The sequence below is a fragment of the Ovis canadensis genome, chromosome 3 (assembly GCF_042477335.2).
Source record: "Ovis canadensis isolate MfBH-ARS-UI-01 breed Bighorn chromosome 3, ARS-UI_OviCan_v2, whole genome shotgun sequence".
Lineage (NCBI taxonomy): Eukaryota > Metazoa > Chordata > Mammalia > Artiodactyla > Bovidae > Ovis > Ovis canadensis.
The window spans coordinates 38,479,935-38,507,738 of NC_091247.1; the positions used below are offsets into that span (position 1 = coordinate 38,479,935).

Genomic DNA, 27,804 nt, shown 5'->3' on the forward strand with positions numbered 1-27,804 from the left:
AGAAAAACAAATGAAGTCCAGATAAATTTTTTAAAAATGAATGAATAGATGTGAATTAATCAAAGGGTTTAATATGTGAAAAAACAAATTTCCTAAACTGGGTACGCTTTCTCCTCTCAGTGACTTGTCTTTCCTGTTGCGATGTCCCCCTTGCACCCCATCACTCACCACGGGCTCCCAGCCACACCCCAGCCCCAGGAGCTCTCCCTTCTCCATCACCTGCCTGGTTGACCTGACTCTTCTCTTTGCCTGCAAGGAAAGACTCTTTCTCTAGGGCCCAACCTGAATGTCACCACCTCTATGAGTTCTCATAGCCTGTCCCTGTATGACTTTATTCCACCAACAACCGCATTGCATTGAATGGTGAGTACATTGCCCTCTTCCCCACCAGACCGTGGGCTGCCAGAAAGACAGGGTAGTCTGGTTTGCTGTGTGGTCCCGCATGCGGTCTGCATGATCAGATGTATCGCAGTGGAGCAGAGCCAAGAGCGAGTGCCTGAGCAGGAGGAAGGCAGTGGGGAAGGGCCTCAATCGGAGCCACACGATCAAAGCTCCGATTACAGAATCCAAGTCCGGAGAACTTTTGGCCAGCAAATTTTCCATGATTGTTAAAAGGAAAGAGAAACCTGATGAACTCAGTTCTCTAAGTGAAAAACCACGAAAGGTTAAACTGGGTACAAAACACCAGGAAGATGAAAATTTCTTTAATAATGAAATAATTTATTATTTGTTAACGGTTGAACAATACAGAAGTTTACATATACACAGCAAAGATTCTCTAAAACATGGAGTAGTTCTCAAAATGCATGTACTAACTGTAGTAAAAAGCACCATTCTCTATGTCTTGACACAGGATTTACATTGGCATTATATTTACATCAAGAAATAAACATCTGGAAACAGAAATTCACACTCTTGTCTGCTGCTCCCTGTTTAGGCTGTATTTACTGTTAGGGTGATGGCCCCCAACGCTGATGGTTGACAGCAACATTCCTAGAGCACCAATTCTAAGGACAGGGGTCAAGGCAAGCTTGGTTCTCTGGTGAAAGCTAAAATGAAGAAAGCCCTCTCAATCCTCCACACCCTCCAGACAGAATAAGAAATCAAAATTTAAAATCTGGGTAAATCTTAGAAACAAGTGCTTTACTAATTCTTATTTTATGATTTTGAGAGAAGACAAAGATACTCAATTTCTTCAGCCATTCAATAGCTGATGATAACAGTGCCAGGCAATTATTTCTTCTTTCAGAAGATAGGGTAAGAAAATCATCCATGTAATAAATTAATGAAAAAAATCATGATAAATCATATATCATACCCCTCTGCCCCCATCCCCAACTATTTCCAAAAACAAAACATCCCACAGTCTATAGAGATCTGATCATGTAGAATGAGAAAACACACCTCATCTAAAAGGGTCTTTGGGTCATCTTCTCCCAGGAAGGATTTTTAAAATCAGGAGTAGCCAGCTACTGAAACCTACTGCATCCAAGAGTTAGACATACAAAAATAAGAGACTGACATGCAGGAAATTGCTTTGCAGCCTTTGACTTTCTGGTGTTCAACACACAGGGCAGGTAAAAGGGGAAGACAAAGACACTTGGGGAAACAAAGAAGAAAGAAAGGAGATTTGGGGGACTAAATGGATTATAAAGCACAATGAAAGTGGTATCCTTGCCAATTCAGTATGTAAATTCAGTATATAAAAACCTAAGTTATGTGTCTGTATATACTTTTCAAAAGTAAGTTTTCTCTTTAAAGGATGGGGGAGAGGAAAAAGGAAGTCCACAAAAATGCATTATTAAGCCCCAAGATATTGCTAGGCAGTTATTCTGAACATTACAATCCTACCCAGTTTATACTTTTTTCCCCCACACCCCGAGATTTGCTTTTGGCCACTTCAGGGACAGAGAAGAGACCCATAGGAAACCCAGGGAAGGACCCTTTGTTTCTTTTGGAAAAAAGTAGAGGTTAAAGGAGAATGCCCATCTTAAAAAAAAAATTCCTCAAGCAACTTAAGCGGCCAAGTGTAGGGTCAGGGCCTTCTTAGAGCTCAATTCTGAATCAACACGGAAATTATTTTAGCTTTCGGTTGACAGGAAGAAAAATCTAGGTCCTGCTCAAAAAGGTGACGCTCTTTGAATCACTAGCATAAGATATGTGACTAGAGAAAGGAGCCGTGGTCACTATCAGCACCTTGAATTCCAGATCTCTGCTTAGCAAAAGAAACCAAAAACACCCTGGGTGTGTGCCCGCCATTCTAAGCCAACAGGCAGGGGAAGTTAGGTCGTCTGGGTGTTAGCAGAAGCACACATAGAGATTTTCTCACTGCATGAAATTAAACTGCACTACATACTCTTTATTTTCCCACTTGCATTGCAATGGTTATCAATTAAGAGTATAGATTTCTTCTTAGTTTCTTAAAACCAGTTTTCACATAAAAATATGCATGTGCCTATATTTACACACATCTATTATTTACGTACAACAGTCAAAGTCTTAAAGGCTGGGGTTTATATCTTTGCCCATCCCCTCCCCCCAACAACCGTAATAGAAAGGTTTTTCATTTTGCTTAAAAAAAGAAAAGAAAAGAAAAGAAAAACCAGAACCAAAAAGACTGTCTAACTCTTAACAGTCATGCTGGTGGATAAGTGAATGGCAGGGCAGATTGGCGAATCAGGGCGGCTGATTAGCCACGTGGGGAAGAGGATTAGCTGCCTTGGGCTGAGTTTGCTGGTCCTGAAGCTTACAGTTTTGGTTAGAGAGAGGCTTGTCTGGCACGCCGATTTGGTCTACCTCGAGCTCTGAAAGTTGTGTCTAACCCTGGTGTCAGTTTATCACAAGTGCATAAAAAATATAGAGATCTATCAAGTTCCACATTTATATGCCATCAAATGGAAAAGGACCAGACAAACAGTGCAAAGGTCAAATAATCACTATTTTATATCGGGACAGTACATTTCATATTCCAACCGAAAGACAAAAATGCAGTTTAACTCAAAAGGCACAACAATTGAAACACAAAAAATAATGGCATCTCTCAGATGCCTTACTTCTAAGTTAAACAAACAAAATACATGAGTTTTGTTCCCTTCCCTCCCTCAACGCAAGCCCACAAGCTTTTCCCAAAGTCTTGAGTTTTCGATGCCATACAGCATCCAGCATCATGGACTTGTGAGGCGCTTGAAGGTAGCAATTAAAATGCTTGCGAGGTCTAGTGAATGGCATTCAAAAGGGACCTCAAAGTGCAGTTATATCTTTTTTCAAACATGTTACAGGCTGAGCTGGCTCTTTGAACACTATCACTCTGCTTAAATTCAGGAAGCAGGCTTTAAAAATGCAAAAGGCATACAAGTTGTATTTCAGTGCAAATCTTCAGCTGGTAATTGGAAAAGATTCCAACAATTAAAAAACGGAAAAAAGAAAGAAAAATCTTTTGTATCACCTGCCCCTCCCCCCCACCCAAAGCTGAAATGAAGAGAAAAACAGAACAAAACAAAAACAGAAGAATTACAGATGACTTTGGAATCATTTAGGAATCCACTACTTCCAATTAAAATTTTTTGAATACATTAAGAAATCACTTAAAAAGCAAAAATAAACACAAAGGTAATGTTTCAGACTGCTCTTCACGTCTAGAATGAGCTTCCGTGTGGAGTGCGTTTGAAGTTTTAGTTGTGGGCAAGGAGGGGGCGCTGAGGAGGTGCGAGGCTGTGGTGGGGGAGACCGCAGGCCAGCTGGGGGCACAGGCGGCCACCACTACCACTTCAGCCAGTGAGCCCTTAGGTTGCAGTGCGGCTGTAGATTTTAGGAATGTTCTCATCACTTTGTGACACACACTCTGTTTCAGCGTCACAGTTATTACAAATGGTTCAAATTCAATGAAAAAGGTTCGCCAGAGGTTGAAAACATCGAGACCTCGAAAATATGAATGCAAAAATATTAAGGGGAAATGAACCAATTTTGTAGATACTTACATACAAAGTTTCTAGAACATCTATAAAAGCACAAAGTCATAAGAATTTATTTTCCATTACATTAGTTTATATAAAATGAATAAATAGTATTTATAGATTTAATGTGTCTTATGTACATATACATGTGCTCTGTTTTAGCTTAAATAAAAATGCTACAAAGTGGGAGACCACTTAAGGGAGAAATCATAACCAGAAAGAAAAATCAGCCTTTTAAACTATCAACCCAAAAGCCTCCATAAAGAAGTTTCCGGGTGCGTCCAAAAACAGTCGGTGAGGAGAGGGATTCTAGTAACTGTACCATCCCTCCTGTTCACGTGCAACAGAGTAAAAATGTGGACTTTTCCCCTTTCACTGATGATGGACACTGGCTCAGCCAGCGCCACAGCTCAGTTATTGCTGAAAGTTTCATAGGAAAACAGATTAGCATTGGACCAAATGTCACTTATTCGGAAAAAAAAAAAAAAAGAGGCATAATCAGTTTGTGTTAAGTGGGAAATGGAGATCTCATTTATCTCTGAGGTAGGGAAAAAAAATGTTCCAGAGACAAGTAGCAAAACCAGCTTGGAGGGGAAACGTGCCTTCAGAGAGCAGGCACAGCATGGACCCAGGGACAGCGCACAAAAACAGATTTGTACCATTGTGTTCGTGAGGACAAATGATGCTGGAACTCCTATAAGCAAGGTGTCCAGCTGACGGTGAGAAATACTGCTCCTGTCTGCACGTGGGTTGGGGCGTTCACTCGGGGGGTGTGTGTACGTGTGTGTCTGTGTGTCTATGTGTGAGAAGCGCGTGTTTTCTGGAGGTATTCCTGACTCGTCACGGGTGGTGAGGGCCAGGGCTAAGTGCTCTTAAATGCCACTTTCAAAGCTTACTTTGGAGTTCTGAGATCAAGATCTCAGCTTGAAAAGTTTGTTTCCTTCAGTTTCCTAAGCACAAGACACATTTGGACATTTCTGCTAGGCATGTCACACAGGAAGCCAGAAAACGTTAAGGAAGTTCTAGAAGACCACACGGGACAGTAAATAAGAGGGGGAAACTGCCAAGATGTGAGAGGGGCTTATTCGGCCTCAGAGTTCTTGGATGCTTCAAACTGATAGGAATGTACGGTCTCTCAGAGAGACTTGTGGCGAGAGACAGAGAGCTAGAGGATGCCATCAGAAATCCGCGATCCCGGTCGGCGTCCCCCAGCTTCGGGGGGGGCTAAGCAGCGTTCAGCCACCCCAGACTGAGCAACACAGAGTCGAGATGCCCCTGGGCGTCCTGGCTGCACTGACTGCCTCAGCGGGACCTGCCTGCCCGACACTGGGCGGGGGCGGGCTGCTGAACCCTTTTTGAGATGGGACTCGGGGATTAAAAAAAAAAAGAAAAAAAAGAAAAGAAAAAGAAAAAAACAGAAACCCACAATCCTAAGTACTTCCTTGACAACTTTAAACGCAGCTGCTCTTGGTGACGTGGGACACGGAAGCCGACGTGCGAGGGGATTGTGGGCAGGTCCCATACGCTACCTAAATCGGAGCCGACAGGGAGGACCATCCGGGCGGCAGCCGAAGCGACCACGCTCTCCTAGAGACCAAGACACGTCGTCTTGTGACTGTCCTGGAGCTTTATTCTCTTGACGCTGGAGCTGGAGTAGCCCTCGTCACTGCCCAGGCTTTGCATGCTTCCCCGCTCGTCCGAGTCGCTCACGCTGCTGCAGCTCCAGTCCAGGTCGCCCGTGAGATAGTCTGTGCTCTCGACGTCCACGTCGATCTCTTCTGTGGGGACGAGACAGACCGCGGTGAGGGCCCGCTTTGAGGAAGACAAGCTCGGCTGTGGGCCCTAACCGCTGAGGGGCCAGGAGGCTGGCTCCTGCAGGCCACACCCCTTGACTTCTCTAAGTCAGGGGGCTGCTTGGTCCCCCCCTCTGCCCAGGTGGAAGGGGGCGGGGGCAGCTCACCCCTGTCGGAGTCAGAGCGCTCGGAGGAGACAGTGGAGCCAGTACTGTCCATCCGTATCCTCTCGATGCCCAGCTTCTCCAGCTGCCTCTTCAGGTGCCGCTGCTCTCGCTGCAGCTGGTCGATTTGGTGAATGGCTTTTCTGTCACAGTCTTCAAGTTTCTGCGGGTCGAAGGGGCAGTTGTTGAAGGGCGCGGGCAGATTTCACAATCGGCGATGGCCCCGCACCTCCCTGCCTAGAGGTGAAATATGCCAGTTTCCCACAGAAGCCGTCTGCCGTGTCCTTTGTTGAGCTTCTCGCAGGGACAGGAAGCTGACTGGCTGGTGACCCCCCGTCTTCATCTAATTTTATCACCATCAACAGCACTGCGGAACCTGCACTGCTGTGTGGATTTCGGGGTGAGCCGACACACTGGCACCGGGCCCCCTCAACTGCAACAGTGAAGAGACTGTGGCGGGAGCCCCCAACCTGGTCTCCCTTGCCTGTGCCGACGCCTCCCCCAGCACCTATTCTCTGAGCAGCTCTGTGTGACAGAAGCTTAAGAAACATACCTTTTCCTTTAAAGGTATGTTTATTCAAGTACGGATCCCAGTTACACTGGTGATTTTTTGTGTCATGCCAAGTCTCAATTAACTTCCGTCTATTGGCAGGAATGACATTCCCGTTTGAAGTTCTCATTTCAAACTGTCCAAATAAGAGCTTAGAAAACACATTTTCATAGATCACTTTGTTTTCACAAATCTGTTCTCCAGTGTCTCGGATAATTCTTCAGATGATTATGAAGATTGTGTAATTGTGGTTGTTTTGCTCTAAACAGAGGTTCTTGCCCCCCTGCTGCAGAACTGCCATGTATGCAGGCTACTAACTAGAATTCAAGTGACATGTGTCTGCTTGTGACTATGACTATAAAAACACGCTAAACAGTGATTTTGGCTCAGGAGTTACCCTTTGTTTTTCAAGACACATACTGTGTGCTGACTTTGTTTCAGACCCTCTGGGAGGTGCTGGGGATACAAGGGGAACACAAAGATCTGGTCCTATCCTTGTCTGTACTCTAACATAGTGGATGGAGACAAGTGAACAGTCACACAAACCACGGTCAGATGTCAACTGTGACAAGTCCTAAAGAGAGAGATCCAGCAGTAAGGACCATCTCATAACAGGAAGAAGGCAACTCAGTCATGGAAGGCGTCCCTGTACCATGATACCTGTGCTGAGGTCTGAAGGATGACAAGAAGTCAACTAGATGAAGAAGGGAGGGGAAGAGTGCACCATGCAGTGGGAACAGCATGTGCAAAGGCCCTGTGGTGAGAGAGCCTGACAAGGGCAAGGGACTGAGAGCAGGGCTGGGTGGGGAGAGGAGAGTGTCTGGCATGAGCTGCTGCTGCACAGGCAAGGGGGTGGGAAGGCGGCAGGTAAGGCAGGCCTGGGAACACAGTATGTCCTGAGCAGCCACGGAACACTTTTCCATGTGGTGACATGTTGATTTGAACTTTGGCAGGACTGACCTTGGGAAGCAGGAGATTAGCTTGCAGGAGCCCTCTGAGGAGTCTGCTGCAGTACATGATGGTGTTTATGGAAACAGAGCAGGCTGTGGCATATGTAAGTCTTGAAGGCATGTGGCTAAGGAGCAAGATGATATCAGGATCGAGGGTGACCCTGAGTTTCTGGCTCGTACATCACACGGACAGCTGGATGGACAAGTTAACTTCTGGTTCTCGGGGGTGAGAATTACTTGGTTGGGTGCTGGACAGGTTGAGTCTGTGATTCATCCAAGAGGCAGGTTGGAAGAGTTCAGAGGAGAGAACTGTCCTGGAGATAGTCTCTCATAACAACAAACAAACCCTCAGTGGGCAGGTCAAGACAAAAAGGCACCTCAGGATGCACTTACCTTTATGTGCAATTTGGCTTTTGTTAACAAACTCAACGTAGTGTGTCGATTTGATTCTGGACCAAGTGGCACCAGCCCCTTCAACTTTTCCAGGCACAAGCGAAGGTGGGCCCGTCTACAAAAACAAGATCAAAGAAGCACTCGAGACTTTCATAGCTGGCCAGAAGGCGCCTGGGAGAACAAGCTCTAACAGAGTATGAAGTTGCCCAGACCCACTGATGGCAAATGCCACCAGGGACTTCTGGCCAAGCGAACATCTTTTGAAATTAGGCAACTCTGATAAAAACCAAGGAGATGCAAAATCCATGGTTTTCTAAAGTTAAGTCTATAACACACATCAAGGGTAAACACTGATATCTATACACTATACATGCCAGTGAGAGAATCCTTTGAACCCATATATCTCTTTCCCCTTTCAGGATCACTAAATAATGACAACTATATCTTGCTGTATATAATATTTATCCATGTGAATGACAAATGTGTATGGTTATTTGTTACAATTTTATTAATAATAGCAAAGATTGAAACCCAATCATCAATAGGGACTGGTCAAGTGAATTATGGTGCACCCACACAGTAGAGTGCTATGCAGCTATGAAAGACAATGAGAACATGCTCTATGCATTACGAGGAAAGAGCGCTCAGATATGTTGTTAAGAAAAGAAAAGCAATATACCAAACTATGCCTATAACATGCTATCTTTGAGTAAAAATGGAAGAAAAATAATTTCTTTATTCATGTTTTCTTGTGTGACATAAAGAAAGTCTGAAATGATACATAAGAAACTAGTAACAGCGACTGGGCAGAGAGGCATCAGGGCTAGTCGGACAGAGAGAAAGAGAGGGAATTTTTACTGAATAATTTGTTACAGGTTTTGGTTTTTCAGCCATTCAAAAAGTTAAATGCATTTTCTCAAAAATAAGGAAAAAGCCCATCAGTGGTATTGCTATACCAACAAGCATGCTGAGAGCTGGCAAGGTCCACCTGTATGACTTGGAGCGGGACAGAATGGGAGGAAGGCCGCCTGAGGCAGAAGCTGCAGACACTCAGTGAAGAGACAGCATTTACCACAGACCAGAAGCACAAGAGTCTCTACAATTTTGGAAATGAATACTTCACTGAAACCCTGGAGCCTAGCAGATTCTGGAATGTAAGAAACAGCCGAGGTTCAGAGGTCTTGCTTCAGTGAACCTCCACCTCCTCAAGCCTTCGCAGGCCATTCCAGTCCACAGGGCTTCCGCCTTTTCCTGAGTCCTTTTTATACTATTCACTGGGAAATTCACTGTTCTGCCTGAATTTTTTGGCATTTGTGACTTAACCATTCATTGCTAACTCCTTAGAAAGTTGGGATTACAACTTAACTATTGTTGGGTTGCCTTGATGCCTTCCCCTCTCATATATATGCTTAATACATGTCTGTTGCATAGATGGTGTCTTCTGTTCCACTGGACCAAGTTTCTCGGGGCTTGAGTGGTTCTGAGCCCCCACCTCATCTGCTTCTGAGCCTCCTTCCTCATCTAGCTCTCGAGGTTACCCTGAGCTCTCCAAGGCCCCCTAAGCCCTGATGTCCAGGGGTTAGGAGCTCGAGGAGTCCAGCATTCATTCCTGAGCTAGGAAGATGTAGTGGTACAAATTCTGTACTGTTTTATAAGACTTCTGCTTGCTCTGAAAACCTGCCCGCGTGGAATGGCCGCAAACGAAGAGTCACATAAGACGTTTGCTCCTTCAACTACTACATGAGGAGAAACACAAACACAGGACCTGTGTGTAAAATGTACTTGTTCACCTCTTCATAAAAGAGCCCTGAAAACAGACCCTACTATTAGAAACACTATGAAAAACTATGATTAGGCATATATAGTTATCTAACTTATTCCCACTACAAAGTTTACAAAGTTTTTAAAAGTTCAAAAATTAAAATTAGACCTTTTTTCAGCCTGCTCACTGCAAACTCTGCATGATTCTCTACAGTGCCATGGTAGTCCTTCTATGATGCGGGTTTATCTACAGATATGAGTATGTGAATTTTTAAGGAAGCTTGTTTTCTGATAAAAATAATAAAAGTCATCTTTCCATGCAGTGTCATTTCTAGTTATTCAGGGAGTCGGGCCCAGAAAAGACCATTTCACTCCCCAAATGTGGGTGGCCAAAGAACTATCCCAGTTGTGAAACTTGAAACCAGCCATTTGACCAATTCAAGCTCAGAGTAATACATGTTCGTTCAGTATTTGCTGACCTAGTTTTATGAAAATAGGACCGCAGTGCTGCTGGATTTTTGTAGAGATCCAAAGCCAGCTGGTGTCTTTGGAGTGCCTGCCTCGGCCTGCTCCAGCGCCTCACTGCTCCAGCCCCACGGCTGTCCTGCCCACCATGCCGCACACACATCCGCAGGCTGGTGCCTGGACAGACCTCAGGGGAGGGATGAGGTATGTGAGGAAGCCTCAGTTCTATCATAGAGCAGTGAAATTCAATTCTTGAGCCAGACACAGAAAAGCAAACAGACCCCTCTGTAGCAGCTTCCACTGAGGGTTCTCGACTCCAAGACACACCCCTACCCCCAAGCTGGGACCCAGAATCCTTCAGCCAGCCGTGAGCACCCATGGAGCTCCTAGATCTCAAACACGTAGAACAAGCTCCTGTCTCAGCTTTCTGTCCTCAGTCCTGACCCCTCCCCTGCCCAGGGCTCTGGCCTTCTGGAAGGAGCCTACTGTCCCACCGTGAACCTGGCCTAACCCCCTTTTCCAGGAATTAGCAGGTTTGGCTACATCGCCTCAACAGGAAGCCCCTCGACACTTCCATCTGACCCTTACTTGGATCCCCTCTCATCACATATTCAGACAGACCTCTTCCTGTTGTCAGGAGCTGTCTCCCAGCTCCCCAGCCCCACCCTGCCACCAGCAGGAAAGGGTGGTCAAATCCTGGCCCCCCTCCTGCCCCAGCTGCCTCCTCTTTTTGCACTGATCCAACTGCTTTGTAAGTGATGGACTTTGACAAACCTCATCTGCTGACTCTTCAGAAATATTGCTCTCATTATTGTGAATAGGTTGATATACCTTTGGTCTACAGTAGTACAGAGAAACCAATCTTTGGATGCTCAGAGTCAAGTGTGGCCTATAACTAGTGATAATTAAACTAGATGCAAACTACAGCTTCTCTTTGGCGTGCCTTTTTTTAAATATCTCAAATTTTATTTATTTTTGTTTTTAATTATTTTTATATTCTGAATGTGTCAGTCTATACAACCATAATACAACTATACAACCAAATATTAGCGTAATGATTAAGGGTAAAGGTTTGGGACTCTGGCCTTGCCACTTATTTCCTGTGTGACCTTAAGCAGATTACTTAACTCCATGCAGCATCCGTTTCCTTGGCAGTAGAGGAGGATGACAATGCCCCCTGCGAGGCCTGTCGCGAGTATTGACTGAGATGGGTATGGAAGCCCAGACCAGGGTCTGACGGGAAGTGCTCTGTATATGGTAGCAGTTATTCTTTCAATCCTAGCTTCCTTTGAGGAAGGATAATTGCTGGGAGCAAACACAGATAATTATAACCCTATCATATTCCTTTCAAAGTCAACAGGGAACTCAGAGTGTCTCACTGGGTAAACAGAGGCTGCCTGGTCAAAATCCAGTTCACTCAACTCTTCCTTAAGGAAAACGGACATCTTTTATCATTAACAGATTTAGTGGGAAATCTAATCCATTTTCTATGGAGATACAGATCTTGCTTATGCCAAAGGTACTATTTTTTTTTTTTTAACATTTAAAAAATTAGCAGGGACTTTACAAAGCTAACCCATGCCAAAGGAAAGACTCACTTGGGGCCACCCCCATCATCTGGAGGCAGGACTGGAAGGGACTCAGCAGTGTGGAGGGAACCATCTAAATCACATGAAGACTCCTGCCTACATCTCAAGTAAAAATTGGGGCAAATATGTACTGACCTTGGAAATGCAAGCACATTTCCAAATGTGTTATCTATACCCAGAAAACCTAAAATATTTCATGTACAATAGCAAGGAGAAAGGAAAGCATGTCTAAGTACAGACTTAAAATAGTCTGGGAAGGCTCTCTGGGAAGAAAACTATAAAACTTTTCTGAGAGACATAAATGGAAAAAAATAGCACATCCCTAGATATGAACCCTCAAGGTAAAAATATCAATGTTATCCAACTTTTTCTACAAATTTAACATAATTCCAGGAGAAAAAAAATCCCCACAGCATTCTTTTTAATGCTGGGAAATTAAACTTAATCTAGAAGAATAAAGAGACTGCCAAAATTCTTGGAAAAGAAGAATGAAGAGGACTATGCTATACTAATCATTAAGTTGTATTACAAAGTATCAATAATTAAAAACAGAATATACTAATATAGGAAAAGGTGGACAAATCAAAGGAAGAGAAGAAAAAATTCCCAGAAACAGACTTAGGAATAGATGTGAATTGAGCATATAATGGAGCTAACACTGCAAATCCCTGGAAAAGAACAGATTACTCAGAAAATAGTAGGGGAGTGGGGAATAAATATCCAAAGACATTCTAAATATATTAAACATTTAAATATAAAGTATACTTGGATATGACTTAGTTCTGTTGTTAGTTTTCCTTAACTCATGTCAGCCATGAATTATGGAAAATTAAACCTGCGAGTGAATGAGGTCATCAGTGAAGTGGGCTTTGGCCTTTTGGGGGCACTTCCTGCCACTCAAGCTAGGCACTGACAGAAGGTACCTGGGTTCACCAGTGTGCTCTCAGACAATTCTGAATGCTGCTTTTTTCATTTCTGCTTCCAGACTCAAGCTACTTTGATTCTATCCACACCTCTCTCGCTCAGGTGAGCAGATTTGTAAATTGATGGAAAGATGCAACAAAAAAAAAGTAAGTCTCCAGGCAGAGATGATGCTATTTGCAGACAGTGCTCCTGAATTTACTGTTATCCCTAAAGTTCTTCCTGACTTGTATGTAGCCAAGACCAGGAGGAACGGCATGAAAGCAGGTGTGCAGCTGCGTGTGTGAGTGTACTGAGAGAGAGGCACTGTTATTAGACATTACTCTTCTTTATGCAGGATGTAACTGAACTCTCTCTGCCAAATTTTCACAGTGAAATGTACGACACAAAAACGTACCAGGCTGGGGCAGAGCGAACAGGATGGTAGCCAGTGAAGAGGACAGATAAGTAATGAGGTTCATAGACAGAAATCCTGAAATATACACTTGGTTGTTTCATTCACTTATTAACCTCTAGCATCTCTCAAAGGATTACTATGCACTGCTACCTTCCTAGGTGCTGGTGATAGAATGCTGAGTGAGACAAAGTCACTGCCTTCGAGGTACTAAAAGTTTAAGTTTACTTCAAACATATAAACAAATTATTGCAGAATCACTTATCTCAGCTACCTTCAGGCTGTGCCAAATAATAGCTCTCACTGAAAGTTCTAGAATGGACCCTCCTTTGCCCTCTACCAAACATTATTTTTTTCTTTTCCCTTATCCACATCTTGTTTGACTTAACTTCTCCGTAAGGGTTTTCAAGCTTTCACAGCTTATTAGAAGCTTGTTTCCCTTTCCAAATAGATAAAATTCATTTATTCTTTCACTTGCATGCTGCAGACCTCCTATGTATCTATTTGTTCTGTTTCTTCCATTACCAACTAACAGAAGTGACTGTCTTCCATTTCGTCTTAATCCACTCAAGTCTACAAATAATAAAGCACCTGCAGATGCTGTCCTAAAAGTAGAATCTGATCTCTTTGATAACTCACATGCCTCCTCTTTGAGGAAAGCCATACTTAATGAACATGATCCACTGGACCTCACCGAGTACTAGTTTTAATTAAAACTGGGCCTAGGACTATTACCAAGGAAGAAAATAAGGTACATAAACCATATCTATTTCCTCTCCTACTTTTGTGTGGACACAGATTTAGCCAAATAAATAGTAAATCCTATAGGATAACTGGAGGGTGAAGTGAAGTGAAGTGAAGTTGCTCAGTCGTGTCCGACTCTTTGTGACCCCATGGACTGTAGCCTACAAGGCTCCTCTGTCCATGGAATTTTCCAGGCAAGAGTACTGGAGTGGGTTGCCATTTCCTTCTCCAGGGGATCTTCCCGAGCCAGGGAAGGTTGAATAACTGGTGGATGAATAGAGATAATTTCCAATATGGGTATGTAATATGGGTATGTATGAGCTACATTGTGATTTTAAGAATGAATATTTAGTATAGACTAAGAAGAAATAAATCTTACGGTATCAAAAATTACTCCCCTAAAAGTGACTACAGGTCATGGAGATCATAACCTTCTCCAGATTTTGGGTTGAGACCAAAACTTTACTGGATTACAAAAAAATCCAGGGGAAGAACACAAGTCACTCTTTGAGGGAAAAAAGTACTCTCCTTCTTTTTCTAAAATGGTCCCTTTATAAATATTGCCAAATGCATCCTTATTACTGACTTAAGTGGAATCTTGGAAGGTTTTGAAGATCTTTCATAACTGTGATGGTAACCTTTGTAAAATACACAAAGATAGCCATACATCCTCACTGCATGGGAACATGACACTAAGAGAGCAATGCGTAAACAGTACTTCATGCTGACTACATTTTAATACAGTCAGTTCTATATTAAAGTATTAAGTACATAATTATCTATTTAATATTTCCTTTATAGAGCCCAATTTTTAAAAAAACACAAAATATAGATTATACTTAGTACCTGCTAGCTCTATCTCACCCTTCAACTATTAAGGACAAGAAGTCAAGGAGTGCCTCCAGTGTTCTGGTAGGGAACTGGAAATTGGCTGAATAACTAGCATGTCTCTTCTACAAGTTCTTCCAAGAGGCACAGTCCAGGAGAATGGATTCTAGTAGCACAAATCAGGGTGTACCTCCACACTATCACCAGAGAGATCTGTACACTAATACCTATACCTTTCCTTTGTAATGACCAGGCTGTGTCCTCAGGCCCCTGTGGCAACAAAACAATGTGGATTTGTAACAACATCCTAGAGTGAAATGTGAATGTGGTCAAGGGTGTCCAAAAGCGGAAGAGTGGTGCAATTCACACCACAACTCAGGCCCCCACCCCTTCCGTGGGAGTCTGGCCATTTGAAAAGCAAGACTCCAGAAGAAACAACTCCAGGGAACTGCAGTCTATTAGCATATCTTGCCAAGAGAGACCTGACTGGAATGGCTTCTCAAGTCAGACCAGATGCCATGAAATACTGTTTGACCAGATAAAAACAACAGCTTAGGTCAGGCTGCCGAGTCCTCCTCACAGAGCACACACAGAAATCTTTTGTCATGGGGTCAGAAGACTCTGGCAGAGGTAATCTCTCTAGACCAGCTGCTTAATTCCAGAAAGGCCTGCATGTGTGTACCATTCCAGAAAAAATGGGTGTCTACAATTAAAGGAGATGCTAGAGCCTTCTTTTGAAAAGGAGCCCATTCAAGCACCTGACTCCTGACCCACCGGCTGCAGCGTATTTGCATTCACTCAGCCTCCATTTTGCTGAGCAGCGTATTGAAGGGCATTCAAACCAGAGGAATTACCAGCTAAGGAAAAGAGACAACACAATTATCATCAATAAAGGGCATATCACAGCAACCAAAGACTAAAAGGTTTCCCACATCCCAATAATAATTAATTAGTAGCAGTAGCAGTGGGAAACCAGTAGCAATTTTAAAATATATACACATAAATCCAGGAATACCTTTTACAAGGCATGTGTAAGATCTACATGGAAACACAACAAAACTTGGCTTAGAGACATAAAAGAGATCTGAGTAAATGAACACACACATCAAATCCTGGATGAAAAACTCTAATATGTAAACATGTACTTTTAAAGGTTAATTTATACTGAAATTATTTAGTTTGAATTTTGAAAATCCCCAAAGAATTTGGGGTACGGAAAATTGAAAGACTAACTATAAAACTCATCAAGAAAAATAAACTGGTAAAATTAAAAAAAAAAGGAGAAGGAGGGTAGAATAGGGATTTGCTTCAACAGATCCTGAAGTGTATGAAACCACAGTGATTAAAACTGTACACTAGTGCAGGAAGACAGACAGTGGAACAGAAGAACAAGTCTAGAATCAGACTCGGCCATAAACAAGAGTTTAGTACACACAGAGGCAGCAACTTAAAACAGTGTGAGAACACCGATTCTGTAAAGGTAAATGACAAACAGGGAGACTGTATGACATCTGAAGGGACACCACCTCTTTTTTGGCCACATGGCTTGTGGATCTTACTTTCCCAACCAGGGACTGAACCCACGACCCTGCACTGGGAACACGGAGTCTTAACCGCTGGACTGCCAGGGAAGTCCACCAAGGGGCAACTTCTTTCATATACACCCTTCATATTTTAGAATCTTTTCAAAATAAAGAAAAAGATGAATGCCTCAGTAGAGAATTGGGCAAAGGTTATTTAACAGGCTTCCCTGGAAGCTCAGACAGTAAAGAATCTGCCTACCATGCAAGGAGACCTGGGCTGGGAAGATCCCCTGGAGAAGGGAATGACAACCCACTCCAATATTCTTGCCTGGAGAATGCCACGGACAGAGGAACCTGGAGGGCCATAGGCCAGGGTGTTGCAAAAAGTTGGACACAACTGAGTAACTAACACTTATTTAACAGGCAATTCACATACACAGACACAAAATGTCAAAGATAATGAAAATTGTTACACTGTCTTAGTAATATAAGAACGCAAGTGAAAACAAGTTGTGTGTTTGCTTTTTATCTATCAAATTTATAAAAGTCTAAGCTAAGATATAAACTTGCGAAGGTGAAGGAAAATATGGCCTATAATCTGCCTGGTGGGCAATCCAGCAGTCAACATCAAAAACCACAACCATTTGGATGCCAGTCATTTTACAACCATGAACTTACCCTAAGGAAATAATTATGATGTTGGATAGAGATTTATCTATAAGATAGTTTAAGGAAGCATCAATTATATTAGCAAAATACTGGGAAGAACCTAAAATAGGAGACTGGTTATATGAGTTATGGTACACCATATGATGTAATACTGATTTTTAAAAAGTATGCACAAAAGTCTAGTGGATACAGAACTTAGCAGGAATGTTGACAGCTGTTACTGCTGCAAGGTCTGTTATCAGTGATTTTTATTTTCTTTGTGCTTTTCTAACTTTCCAACTTACTGAACTATTTTAAAAATTTCTTTCCAAAAAACCATTGAAAGATACATTTCAAAGTTTCACTGATCTCCTTGGGCTGCTAGAATTATGGATGACTTAATTTTTAGTATATGATTTTCTGTATTTCTCAAGGCTTTCCCTGTGGTTCAGTAGTAAAGAATGTGCCTGCAATGCAGGGGACACAGGAGATGCATGTTTGATCCCTGGGTGGGGAAGATCCCCTGGAGGAGGGCATGGCAATCTGGTCCAGTATTCTTGCCGGGAAAATCTCATGGACAGAGGAGCCTGGTGGGCTACAGTCCATGGGCTGCAAAGAGTAGGACAGGACTGAAGTGACTGAGCACACAATCCACTGTATTTCTCAGAATTTTCTATGAGGTCAGTTTTAAAAGGGAAAGAAAGACCACACACTCACCATGGGGGCCTGGGGGCTTGGGTTCTGTTGGGCTCTGGATCCCAGCACCTAGTACCCAGCATCTATGCTGCTCCATGAATGCCTAGTCTATTGAATGAAAATTACTGCTGCCGCCTCTGCCACTACCACCTCCATCTCCACCATTCTAGAAATCTTTTAATTGTCCCACCACTGCCAAGATTATTAAACGGGCAGTTTGAATATAAGATCCTCAGAGTGGAGTCCTGATGCACACCAACTATTCAGAATCTCTAAAGAGCCACAGAAAAGGTTTAGGTGTGAAAAAAACTTAATACAAATCTAATTAACTCTGCAATGTTAAAGAGGAAAAAAAATTCAATTATTAGAATTCTTTTCCTCAATTGCTTTTTTTTTTTGAGAGCCATGGCAATCTTTTTTTTTTAATGTGATGTTAAGGAAAAAAATGGCCTAAGTGTATTAGCATTTTGCAAAGTGGTCTTCTTTTGTAGGATTCCGCTACAAAAACCAAGGAGACTGCAGCTGTTCAATTGACCATCAAACCCTAAAATCATAAGCATCTACTCTTTACAAGAGAAGAACCTGACAACTTCAACTCCCTCCCACCCCACCCTGACCACCAATTGCAGCAACCAGCGCTTGGTTAAATTAACTAAATGTGAGTTCTTACTTCCCTCTCTTCTGCTCACATGCTTTAGACTAGAGGATAAATGATCAAGACCATAGAAGACCAAATTCCAAAAAAGGAAGGACAATAAGAGAACTCGATCACTAGCCCTTCAATAGCAAATGCTGACTGGTCACAATCTGAATTATAAGCAACTGGCCCAGTGATGACTTCAAATCCAGTTTTCTAGAACCTTTACCTCCACCGCTTCCTGTGCAGACTGTCTCTGCATCTTTCTCATTAGACAAACTACATTTCTCTAGGATGGAGACCATGCTGATTTCATACCCCAGTATAAACTTACTTAATACCCCAGTACTGAGCACAAGCTCTTAAGACATGGTAGGCAGAAAATATACATTCTTGAACTGCTAAAATAAATGATAAAATTGACATCCTGTGGTATTCCTGCATAGGTGAAGCGCAAAGCTGGGTACACCTAAGAGCCCTTACGTGAAGGGATGACATTTTAATAATACAAATAAATACCTATGAGGAGGAGGAGAACTAGGAGGCTTTTCAGCAGAAACAGTCCCAGTTAACCAGTTCCCCTAAAAACCATGGAGATGTAAGAGAATCTAAAGATGAGAGAGAGAAGCCACATCAGACTACCTTTCCGCCTTCAGAAGAGATACTCTGGAGTTTCCAGTTCATGGTATGTAAATCCCTAATGCATAAAGACGGTCTGATTTCAAACATGGTCAGTCACAATCATAGAGAAATTGAAAGGGGAGGAGAAGGATGGAGAGAAGCACATGTGCGAGGCACACTCACCATCCATCTCCAGCACACACACACACCGTGGAGTAACACTCAATGTTTGGCCTGTTCCAAGATTCTCCTCCCTTGTCAGGTCTGGTCTTCCCTTTCACTGATGAAACAGGCCATTCAGATTCTGACTATCAGAGTCAGACTCTCTTCAAAGAGCGTTTGCATGAAATAACCACATGTGTTTAGAGAACCATCATCACACATCATCCTGTTCATGCAGAGCACCGAGAAAGCCCTCAATCTGGATGGGCAGCCTGTACTTCAAATTGATGGGAGTTCAGAGACCAGAATCAAGCTTGTTCAGTGATCTGAAGCCTTGGCTGAACATGAGAATCACCTGGGGTGCTTTAAAAAAAATACTAGTGCAGGATCTCAACCCAAACCAATTAAATCAGAATTGCTAGGGGTGAGGTCTGAGCGTTGGGGTGTGTGTGTGTTTTCCCCCACTAAAGTTCCACAAAGAATTATTAATTTTTTTCAGCATGATAAAAGCAAGTGGTTATGTTTTGCATTACCAGAGGTAGAAGAAAATGTGCTTTTAAAAACACTCCACAGAGAGTTTATTATACAAGATTGGTAAAATACTGATAATTGTGGAAGCTGGGTGATGGATACATAGAAGCTGATTACATTATTCACTCTACTTTTGTGTATTTGAAAATGTTTTATAATAAAAAGTTCCTCTATAAAATGAGCAGAAATAAAAATGTGTTCTCTTACCCCAAAGAGTACCTGACTGTGTGTGCATGCTAAGTTGCTCAGCTGTGCCTGACTCTTTTTGACCCTGTGGACTGTAGCCTGCCAGGCTCCTCTGTCCATGGGATTCTCCAGGCAAGAACACTGGAGTGGGGAGCCATGCCTTCCCAATTCATATCAGTGTATGTGTATACTATATTTAATGGGAAAAAAAAAATTTTTTTTAAATTAAAAGCTTTGCAAGTGATTCTAATGTGCAACCAGAGTTGAGAGTGACTAGGCCACATCATTTGAAAAATAAGGAGTCAAATCAGCAGCAGAAGGGAAGTCAGGTGAGATGTGGTCAGATGGAGCCCAGGGAGGGTGGCCTGCCTCATCTGAGTGCCTCACCATCTCCAATTTCTGCTTTGCATATATTTACCTAAATTTTGAGCATCTTTATTCACAAGTAAACTTCTGTATGTGTATGTATATATGTCTGTGTGTGTACATGATTTAAGACAGCACTACCAATTATATTCAGTAGCATGTAATTTTTGAAAAACACTATTTGTGGGAACATTACCTCTGAGTTAAAATGCTTTGGCCTTAGAATAGTCAAACGGAAAGCACTGCTGGGGAACAGCAGGCTGCAGGGGTGAGGGTTGGGGGTGTCATCTTGGGAGCCGGGGAGCCCATCTTATCTAAGGGCTTTACAGGCAGTGCTGATTAGAGGGTCCTGAGTGAACTCTAATATCAGGGGCTCACTGTGAGAAGCCAAGAGCAACAACCAAGTGTCAATGAAAAAATACATCAAAGCTCCCCCTTTCCCACACCCAGAGCCCCCAACTCACCTATTCTTCTCCATTTCATTGTGAGTCGATCTGAAAGAGGGAACAATAAGAGAAACATTATTCTTGTTTTAAAGGACTGCTCCAATGCCAACACAATTATTTTAACTTCTTTCTCTCTCAAGCTGGAGGGAGAGAAGACAGAGGAAGGGCTCTACTAAAGAAATTAGTCCCTCTGGGGAAATAGATAAATGTAAGTATCTCAAACAGCATTCAAGGAGAAGTGACAAACTGAGAGGCATGCATTCCCTAGTGGAAAAGTAATCCATTTTAAGAAAGGAAATAAAAGGGTTCTATTTATACAAAGGGAAAACAGCTGCACAATGTGATGCGAATTTGGGTTATATAATACCACAAGGCTTTCTTTAGGCTGAGCGTGGAACACCAGAAATTTGGCATCCCCACCCAGCTCTGCAGTTCTCTAGGTGTACTATATACCAAAATTGTACGCTAAGTTGTCTGACTATAGGATACAGTTTTAAAAGGATAAATATAACCCTTCTTCCCTCAATTTTTCTACTCCTTGAAGTTATTTTATTGCATCCAACCTCCCAAAAGATGCTACTGTTGAAGAGCTACCAAATGCTTTTAGGAAGGGGCTTCCAAAACTCAGTTCAATGTAAAGATGACAGGCTGGTTAAGGCAGCCCTTTGGGTGGAATCTGAGGTCCAGCTTTCCCACTGACTGATACTGTGGAAGAAATAAAAACGCTTACCATCCTGTCCTTGGTTAACTCTTTGGTAAAATGGAAATAAAAATGACTGCCAATTATCTACAGAACACATGTGGGTCAATGAGGTAGCAACTGTAAAAGTGATGAGAGGCTTGATGAAAGCACAGGTGTGTGTGAAATCAGATTATTAGTATGTTTACAGCTGACCTTGAATATAAGGTCTGGCCTATGGATTTATGGACAGGTTTCCACAGATGTCACAAGCAGTCAGTCAGTGTGGTTATCTCAGTGTCCATATCATATAACTCATCCCAACTAGTTAAAAATAAACTTGAGGAAACTGCCAGCATTATAAACGAACTGAATCTTGACCTCACTTTTGGAAATTCTCTAGAATTTAATCAGTTCAGGAGAGATGACACCCTGGCTCAGGTCAAGAATTCTGTGGGGGCAATTTAACTGGAACTTTACTGGGTCTTGGAAATAAATTCTCACAGTAGTCATGGAGAAACCCTACTTCCATGAATGCTCAACCACTCATTCACAGCAAGGGCACCACCATCACGTCCATTCACACCAGAGACTAGTTGTGGGATTTGGGGCATTCTTGAAATGGGAAATTTCTAATCCAGCACTAAACTTCTTTTCCACAAGGCTTCTGGGATACAATTTTCATTCACAAGGAAAAACAAATAATGACAGTATTTTAAATTTTAGAATATTTGTTTTCTAGATAAGGGATATATGAACCTTAAGACTGGTTAATTTAAAAGCTTTAAATTGATTCACTTGGTTACCCTTCAGTGTTTTTCAGTCCTGTTTTTCTGATGTATACTTCACTTCCTGCAATGGCCAGCAGGATATCACAGTTAACAAGAGCCTGGCCTGCAACTGCAAACCTTTGGCTTGATAGCACGTGGCATTCTGGTTTTAACAGAGAATGACAAGTTCAAAGTCTGACACATTTTTTAGATGGATGAAAATATATGATGACAGGTGGTCAAAATTTCCCTGTTTAACTGTAGACAAGGACCATTCTGAGGAGGTGGAGGAGAGAAGGGTGGATATTTGAAATGAACATGGTGTCCGATTACAGAAAAATCAGAACACCACAAGTCACCCTTATCCCATCTGGATTCTTTGAAGATACATATAAAAAATTCAGAATTCCCAAGATAATCTTTTTTTACAAATTCCATAAGCAGCATAACTCTTTCCAAACCTTGAACAGAGTTTTGGAAACTATGGATCCTATTTGATTACTTAAGAGTGTTGAACACATGGTGATTTTTACAAGGGGACTTATATCTAACGGCAAGGGCATTACTGAAATATGTTTGGTTTAGTGAAACTGAATTTGTCTTTAATAAAAGGGAGGCCATTCAAAAAAGGCCTTCCAGACTCCCTTCCAACTCTGTTGATGGGAAAACATTTATATTTTTAATTAAAGCATCATAAGAATATATAGACACCTTGTATCAAAATCATTTTCCATGTGATTACAGAAAAGATTGGATAAATCTGGACTCACTGATAAAGGTCAAATGTCATCACTTAAAAATATATTTTAACAAGAATATTAACTAAGCCAAACCAGTCCCTGAGTTAAAAAAGACTCACCCTGTCAAGTCAGCTATATGACCACTGTCTCATAAAAGAACTGGGTGACAAGGGCTAAACTTCCTCTTTCACATGAATGCCAATGCCTGCTTCACCAATGCAACAAAACACACTTTTAAAAACTCTGGATTTCAAGTCTAATTATTTAAGTAACTGATTTAAAAAATCAGTGGGAAAGAAAAAAAGATTCCATCTTCCTGTAGTTCTCCAGATGATTCCAGAACAATCAATATTCACAATTTCACTTGCTTTTGTTTTTTAACAAGCAATTAGAGAAACTTAAGATCTGCATTTTCAGTTTCAAAGAAGTTTGCTATGTAGCTAAATCTTATTTTTTTTATTGTTGTCCAAGGAAGAGTAACCCCCAGATGCTACAAGCAAAGAGCTCAGCATTTCAACCTGAATTAATAAGAATACACTGTTACCAATGGTTATGTAAACCAGAAGTAATCTATAGCTCTTACATCAGTTCAAAATTCTGACCATACATGGCCTTGGATATAAGTCTGATTCAAATCAAGGGGTCAAACTGCATTCTCTGGGGAGATGTCTCATTGCTCAGGTAAGGGTCATTCCAAACAGGTCATGAAGGAAGTGATTACATTTAAAGAAAACAACCTGGTGTTGCTTCATCTGTTTTGCTTGGTGCAATCTCCAGGTTTAATCATGGTCTCTCAGAGATCCCTGCACCACTTAAATTACTGCACGAATTCATCATTAGTCAAGAATATGGAAAACTGTGAGAGTCTCCCGCTTCTAACCATGGAAAGCAAACCAAATCCATTTACAGAAATAATAGAGCTTTCCCCCAGAGTTACAATCATTTTCCCAGGATTAAAGCTGGATATTAAAGAAAAGAGAAAGAATCTATTTCTTGAATTGAAATTCTCAACTATCATTATTTTTCTTTCCTAATCACCTTTTGGAGAAGGGAATGGCAATCTACTCCAGTATTCTTGCCTGAAGAATCCCATGGACTGAGGAGCCTGGCCGGCTACAGTCCATACGGTTGCATAGAGTCAGACACGACTGAAGTGACTTAGCATGGCAGAGCATGGCAATCACCTTTTGGGGCCAAGCTACTTCTCTTCGACAACATCCCCTTCTTATTCTCACCACTGAACATCCCCTCAACAACTTTTCTGTGAAACTTAGGAGAAAACAAAGTACTAAGGATTAAGCCTTGACTATTAATGTGAACAATTCCTCTCAAATCATGAGTGGACAAGAGTAAAAGTGAAAAATAAACTACACTTTTCCATAAAAATAAAGCAAAAGGCTTCAATGTCTTTTCAAAAAGTTATTTAAAAAATACTGTAACAAAAAGCAACGTAGATATTGTTTTATACCACTGCACACTACAAGTCAGCATTAACCTTCTTCTTGAAGGCAGTCAGTACTCATGCACAGATCTACTTGCTACCACCTTTGGATAATGCCAAAGGTGGGAGGGAAAGGAAAAACCACCAGGTAACTAATTAACAGGTTCATCCTTCCTGTGCCTTCCCATTCAAGAGCTCGGCACATATGTGCTGCTCACTCATATCCTGTGGTTATCCAATGCTAAGGACAATGGGGTGAACCAAGGATAGAAGAGGAAGGAAGAACAAGGGAGTTGAAGGTTTAAGTGGGAAACTTCTGGCTTTTAGTAGTGTGTATAATGTCACAGACACTAACCAAATAGTTATTTGCAGAGTATTCATGAGAATGGGAGATAGACAAGGATTCTAAATCAGTAAGGAAAATGTCAATGATTTTCAATCACTGGAATAAAAGGTATAATTGAATGAGTCTAATAAAAAGATTTCCTAGCTAATGTATATATTAAGGGCAAAGAGGGGAAAAAGGGGGTGCAACAGCATTAATGGAGTACTCATTTATACCAGGAAGTACATTCAGGGTTTTATTATGTGATTTCATTGACCATTAACCAAATACTTTCCAGTGAGACTTACAAAACTTTAAGAATTACAAGATTAACGTAAAAAGCTTGTGGCATGTGAATATTTTAATATCAATCTATTCCTCCATCACCAAAAAGCAGGTTTGAACCTCAATCGTTCCTCTCTGCCATTATAGAGTGACAGATTATCAGACATATCACTGTATTTAATTTACATGTCAAATATGAAAGCCTACCATCTATGCCAAATCAAGACTTTAACATATTTATAAAATCTTCACTATGATAAGTAAAACGTGGGTAATGTCCAGTATTTTCAGCTATAGAAAACTTGCCCTGAATCTGCAACTTCTGAAGGCAAAATATTGTCACTGCTGCTAATCTCACTTGAAGTTTCCACAGATTTTTTATTTCAAAAGGGAAGAAAAGCAAAATTAAGTTCTGGGGAAAAAAGTTCATAAAGAAATAGAAAACACTTCCATTTCTCTTCTCTTCTCAGTCCCCTCAACCCAAATAGAAGGGTTTCTTCCAAAGCCTTAGGACTATGTATACATTACTGAATCACGATTGCCGCTTCATTTACGGGGTTAAAACCCAGTATCATCTGCGGCATAACCTAAAAGAGAAAGGAAAATATTTACCAAATTACCTGCTACTGCTGTTATTCTTCTTGGATTTGCTCCTCCGTTTTAAGGCATCTCTGTCCTTGTTATTGTATGGTAACATGGAGGCATAACCATGTTCAGCTTCTAGAAAACCGGAGGATCCAGTTAATGAATGAACACAGAACAGTCAACACTCTCTCCCCTTCACAATATTTCCTTTTAAAAATGATTTATTTTTTATTAAAAGAAGACTGTGGAAATAATTAAAAGGAGCAAGGTGGAATTCTTAGAACAATGATTGTTTTTTTAATTGAGTGAATACCCTCAGTTCGGAGCAGGTGTAAGGAGCATTCCAGCTGCTCATTGTTGAGAAAGACACAGCAAGTCTCAAGGAGCCTGGGTTTCCCATTGGCAACGTCCAGCAGGTTGGTGTATATTAAGTGGGACCGGCCTCAGACGAAGGTGCGGGGCCAGACACTGGGAGCCAGAGCCGAGGTCGGAGGATGCGGGGCAAGGGAGGCGCTGCTCCGCCGACTGGGAGACCCGGCGCCAGGCCCACTTGGGGGCGGGCCGGGAAGAGCCGGGTGAGGTAAACCAAGCGCTTGGCTGAGGGGGCCCCGGGCATCCCATTCGCGACGGGGTGCGGAGGGGGAAGCACTCAGGATCCCGGGGGCAGTGGTCCCTTTCCACTCCCATTCATTGACTTTGGGGGCAGCGACGGCCTCCCTTCGGACCGCGCGTGGGGAAAGCTGGAGGGGTTGGGAGCGCTCGCGGGTCGCGCTCTCAGCTCCTCCAACCACCCCCGGAGAGGCTGGGCGCCGGGATCCGCTGCCAGGCCCCTCAGAGCTCCCGGGACTAGCTCGGGCCGGCCCCCTCCCGTCCCCGTGCACCTCTCTCCCGTCGCTCCAGGTAGTCGGCCGCCTCCAGCAGCATCTGGATGTTCATCCGAACCGCCGCCGCCATTCTGCACCGGGGGCCGGAGCCACGGGACCAACCCCCACTGGACACGGGCTCGCCGCCGCCGCCGCCGGACACCCGCGCCCCGCTATGGACCCCGCAGAGCAGGGCTGAGAGAGCCTCTCTGGCGACCACGCTCGCTGGAAGGGGGAGGGGACCGGCGAGCTGGGCACCACCGACACCGTGACAGAACCTACAGAAGAGCAGCAGCCGCCACCGCCGCGGAGTGTTTATCCCCGACTCACCGTCCCCCCGCCCCCAGGCCTTTCTCTTGACAGGCCCACTTCGGCTGCGTTCCTCATTGGGCGCCCCAAAGAATTCCCCGCCCCCGGACCTGTCCGATTGGGGGAAGGCACTACGGCCCCGCCCCTCAGAGTCCGCTCCTCTCCCTGGTTGGTCACGCTTGACAAGGCCCGGGCTCCACCTCCTCTTTCCAATTGGTGACAGGATTCTCAACTCCGCCTCATGCTCCTTCTCTGTTTTCCATTGGTTCTATACCAACAACCGGGCCCCCTTTTGCTTTGTTAGTATTGGCCAAGAGATACAGAAAGCAAGCCACTTTGCCTGTCTCCCATTGGTGGGACCTTCCGACACCGCCCAGCTACGATGACGTCATCTCTCCCCTGGCTAGCGATCCCTGAATGGCTAGTGGTTAGACGCCGGGCTATTCCTACCCCAAACTGGCATTGGATTGCAGGGCTGACCCGGGCACCGAGCCGCGCTGATTCACCGACCCCGCCTCGGACCTGTTGCCGTAACCTGTCTCCGAGGAAAAGTTCCGGGGATCTGCTGGACGCCCCTAGGGTGGAAGCTGGCACCGCGCGTCACCTGGGCGCTCTGCCCTGCTCGGGTTCGGGGCCAGATCTCTGGGTCTGCTGGCTGCGGCCCGGAGGTTCCAGGCTTTCCGGGGCCGAAGGCCCCGCCGACAGCCCGATAGGGCGGTGGGCCTGGGGCTCCGGCGAGCGCCACGTGGCTGTAGAGCTCGGCGGGGGAGACTGTGTTCAGTGCTCGCCACCCAGCGTTTTTTTTTCTCTCCCCAGAAAGCACTGGAATCGCGAGGCTGTATACCCCGCCCTAAGTGCTGGCTAATTACTCCCTCATGCGAGTGGATTTTAAAAGCTCAGAAACTTCCTGTACCTGCAGATTGACATTGAATTCTGAGATTTGTTTGACATCTCTTTCAGAGTCTTCCCTTCCCTTTTATTCTAGAGGAAAACATTCAAAAAGAATACTTCCTATTCAAGACGGCTATAAATGGTGTTAGTGTGTGTGTGTGTGGTACCAATATAAATGTACGTAGAACAGAACTAAAATTTTTAAGAATTGTTCCTTAAGCTATCTCGAGACCCAAGTTACACTGTTAATACACTGACAGCTCCATTATAAAAAAAACTGAAATAAAACTCTTGGTAAATTGAGACTCCTGAATATAGAAATGAGTAAAGCATGAACATATTTAACAAAGCTTTTAAACAGTTTATTGTTGCCAATATGTGAAAACAATAGCTTGTCAGGTAATTTACCTACATTATTGCTAATCCTCAAAATAACCCCACTAGATAGGTTAATTATCTACGTTTTGCACTTAAGGAAACTGATGCCCAGAGAAGCTAAATGACTTTCTTAGACATCCTTTCAGACAGAAATGGAAACTGAACCTAGATCTGTTTCACCCAAAGCCCATACTATGGGTGATAGTTTTTCTAAAAA

At 43.0% G+C, this 27,804-nt stretch overlaps 1 protein-coding gene across 6 annotated transcripts; it reads right to left on the bottom strand.

Annotated features, from left to right (window-relative positions):
- Positions 1-699: 699 nt before the first annotated feature.
- MXD1 (MAX dimerization protein 1) lies at positions 700-26,365 on the bottom strand. Of its 6 annotated transcripts, none has more exons than XR_011255586.1 (7): positions 26,028-26,361; positions 25,182-25,281; positions 20,340-20,369; positions 7,804-7,918; positions 5,914-6,073; positions 5,483-5,731; positions 700-3,329 (listed from the first exon to the last, which is right to left on the bottom strand). XR_011255586.1 is itself a non-coding variant. In XM_069582934.2 (6 exons), the coding sequence occupies exons 1-6, from the start codon at positions 26,098-26,100 to the stop codon at positions 5,541-5,543; spliced, it is 669 nt and encodes a 222-aa protein (XP_069439035.1). In that variant the 5' UTR covers positions 26,101-26,365; the 3' UTR covers positions 700-5,540. The 6 variants fall into 6 exon arrangements, 2 of the variants coding, with proteins under 2 accessions (XP_069439035.1, XP_069439036.1); XR_011255585.1 differs by having other exon boundaries at positions 700-3,379; XR_011255588.1 differs by having other exon boundaries at positions 25,460-26,348.
- Positions 26,366-27,804: the final 1,439 nt, after the last annotated feature.

Excerpts from the sequence above, each read along its gene's own strand:
- MXD1 (XM_069582934.2), bottom strand. The coding sequence starts at position 26,100 with ATGGCGGCGGCGGTTCGGATGAACATCCAGATGCTGCTGGAGGCGGCC. Across the intron at positions 7,919-20,339 it reads AATGAAATGGAGAAGAATAG|ACGGGCCCACCTTCGCTTGT; the intron begins GTGAGTTGGGGG and ends TTGTTTTTGTAG. Across the intron at positions 5,732-5,913 it reads GCGCTCTGACTCCGACAGGG|AAGAGATCGACGTGGACGTC; the intron begins GTGAGCTGCCCC and ends TCGTCCCCACAG.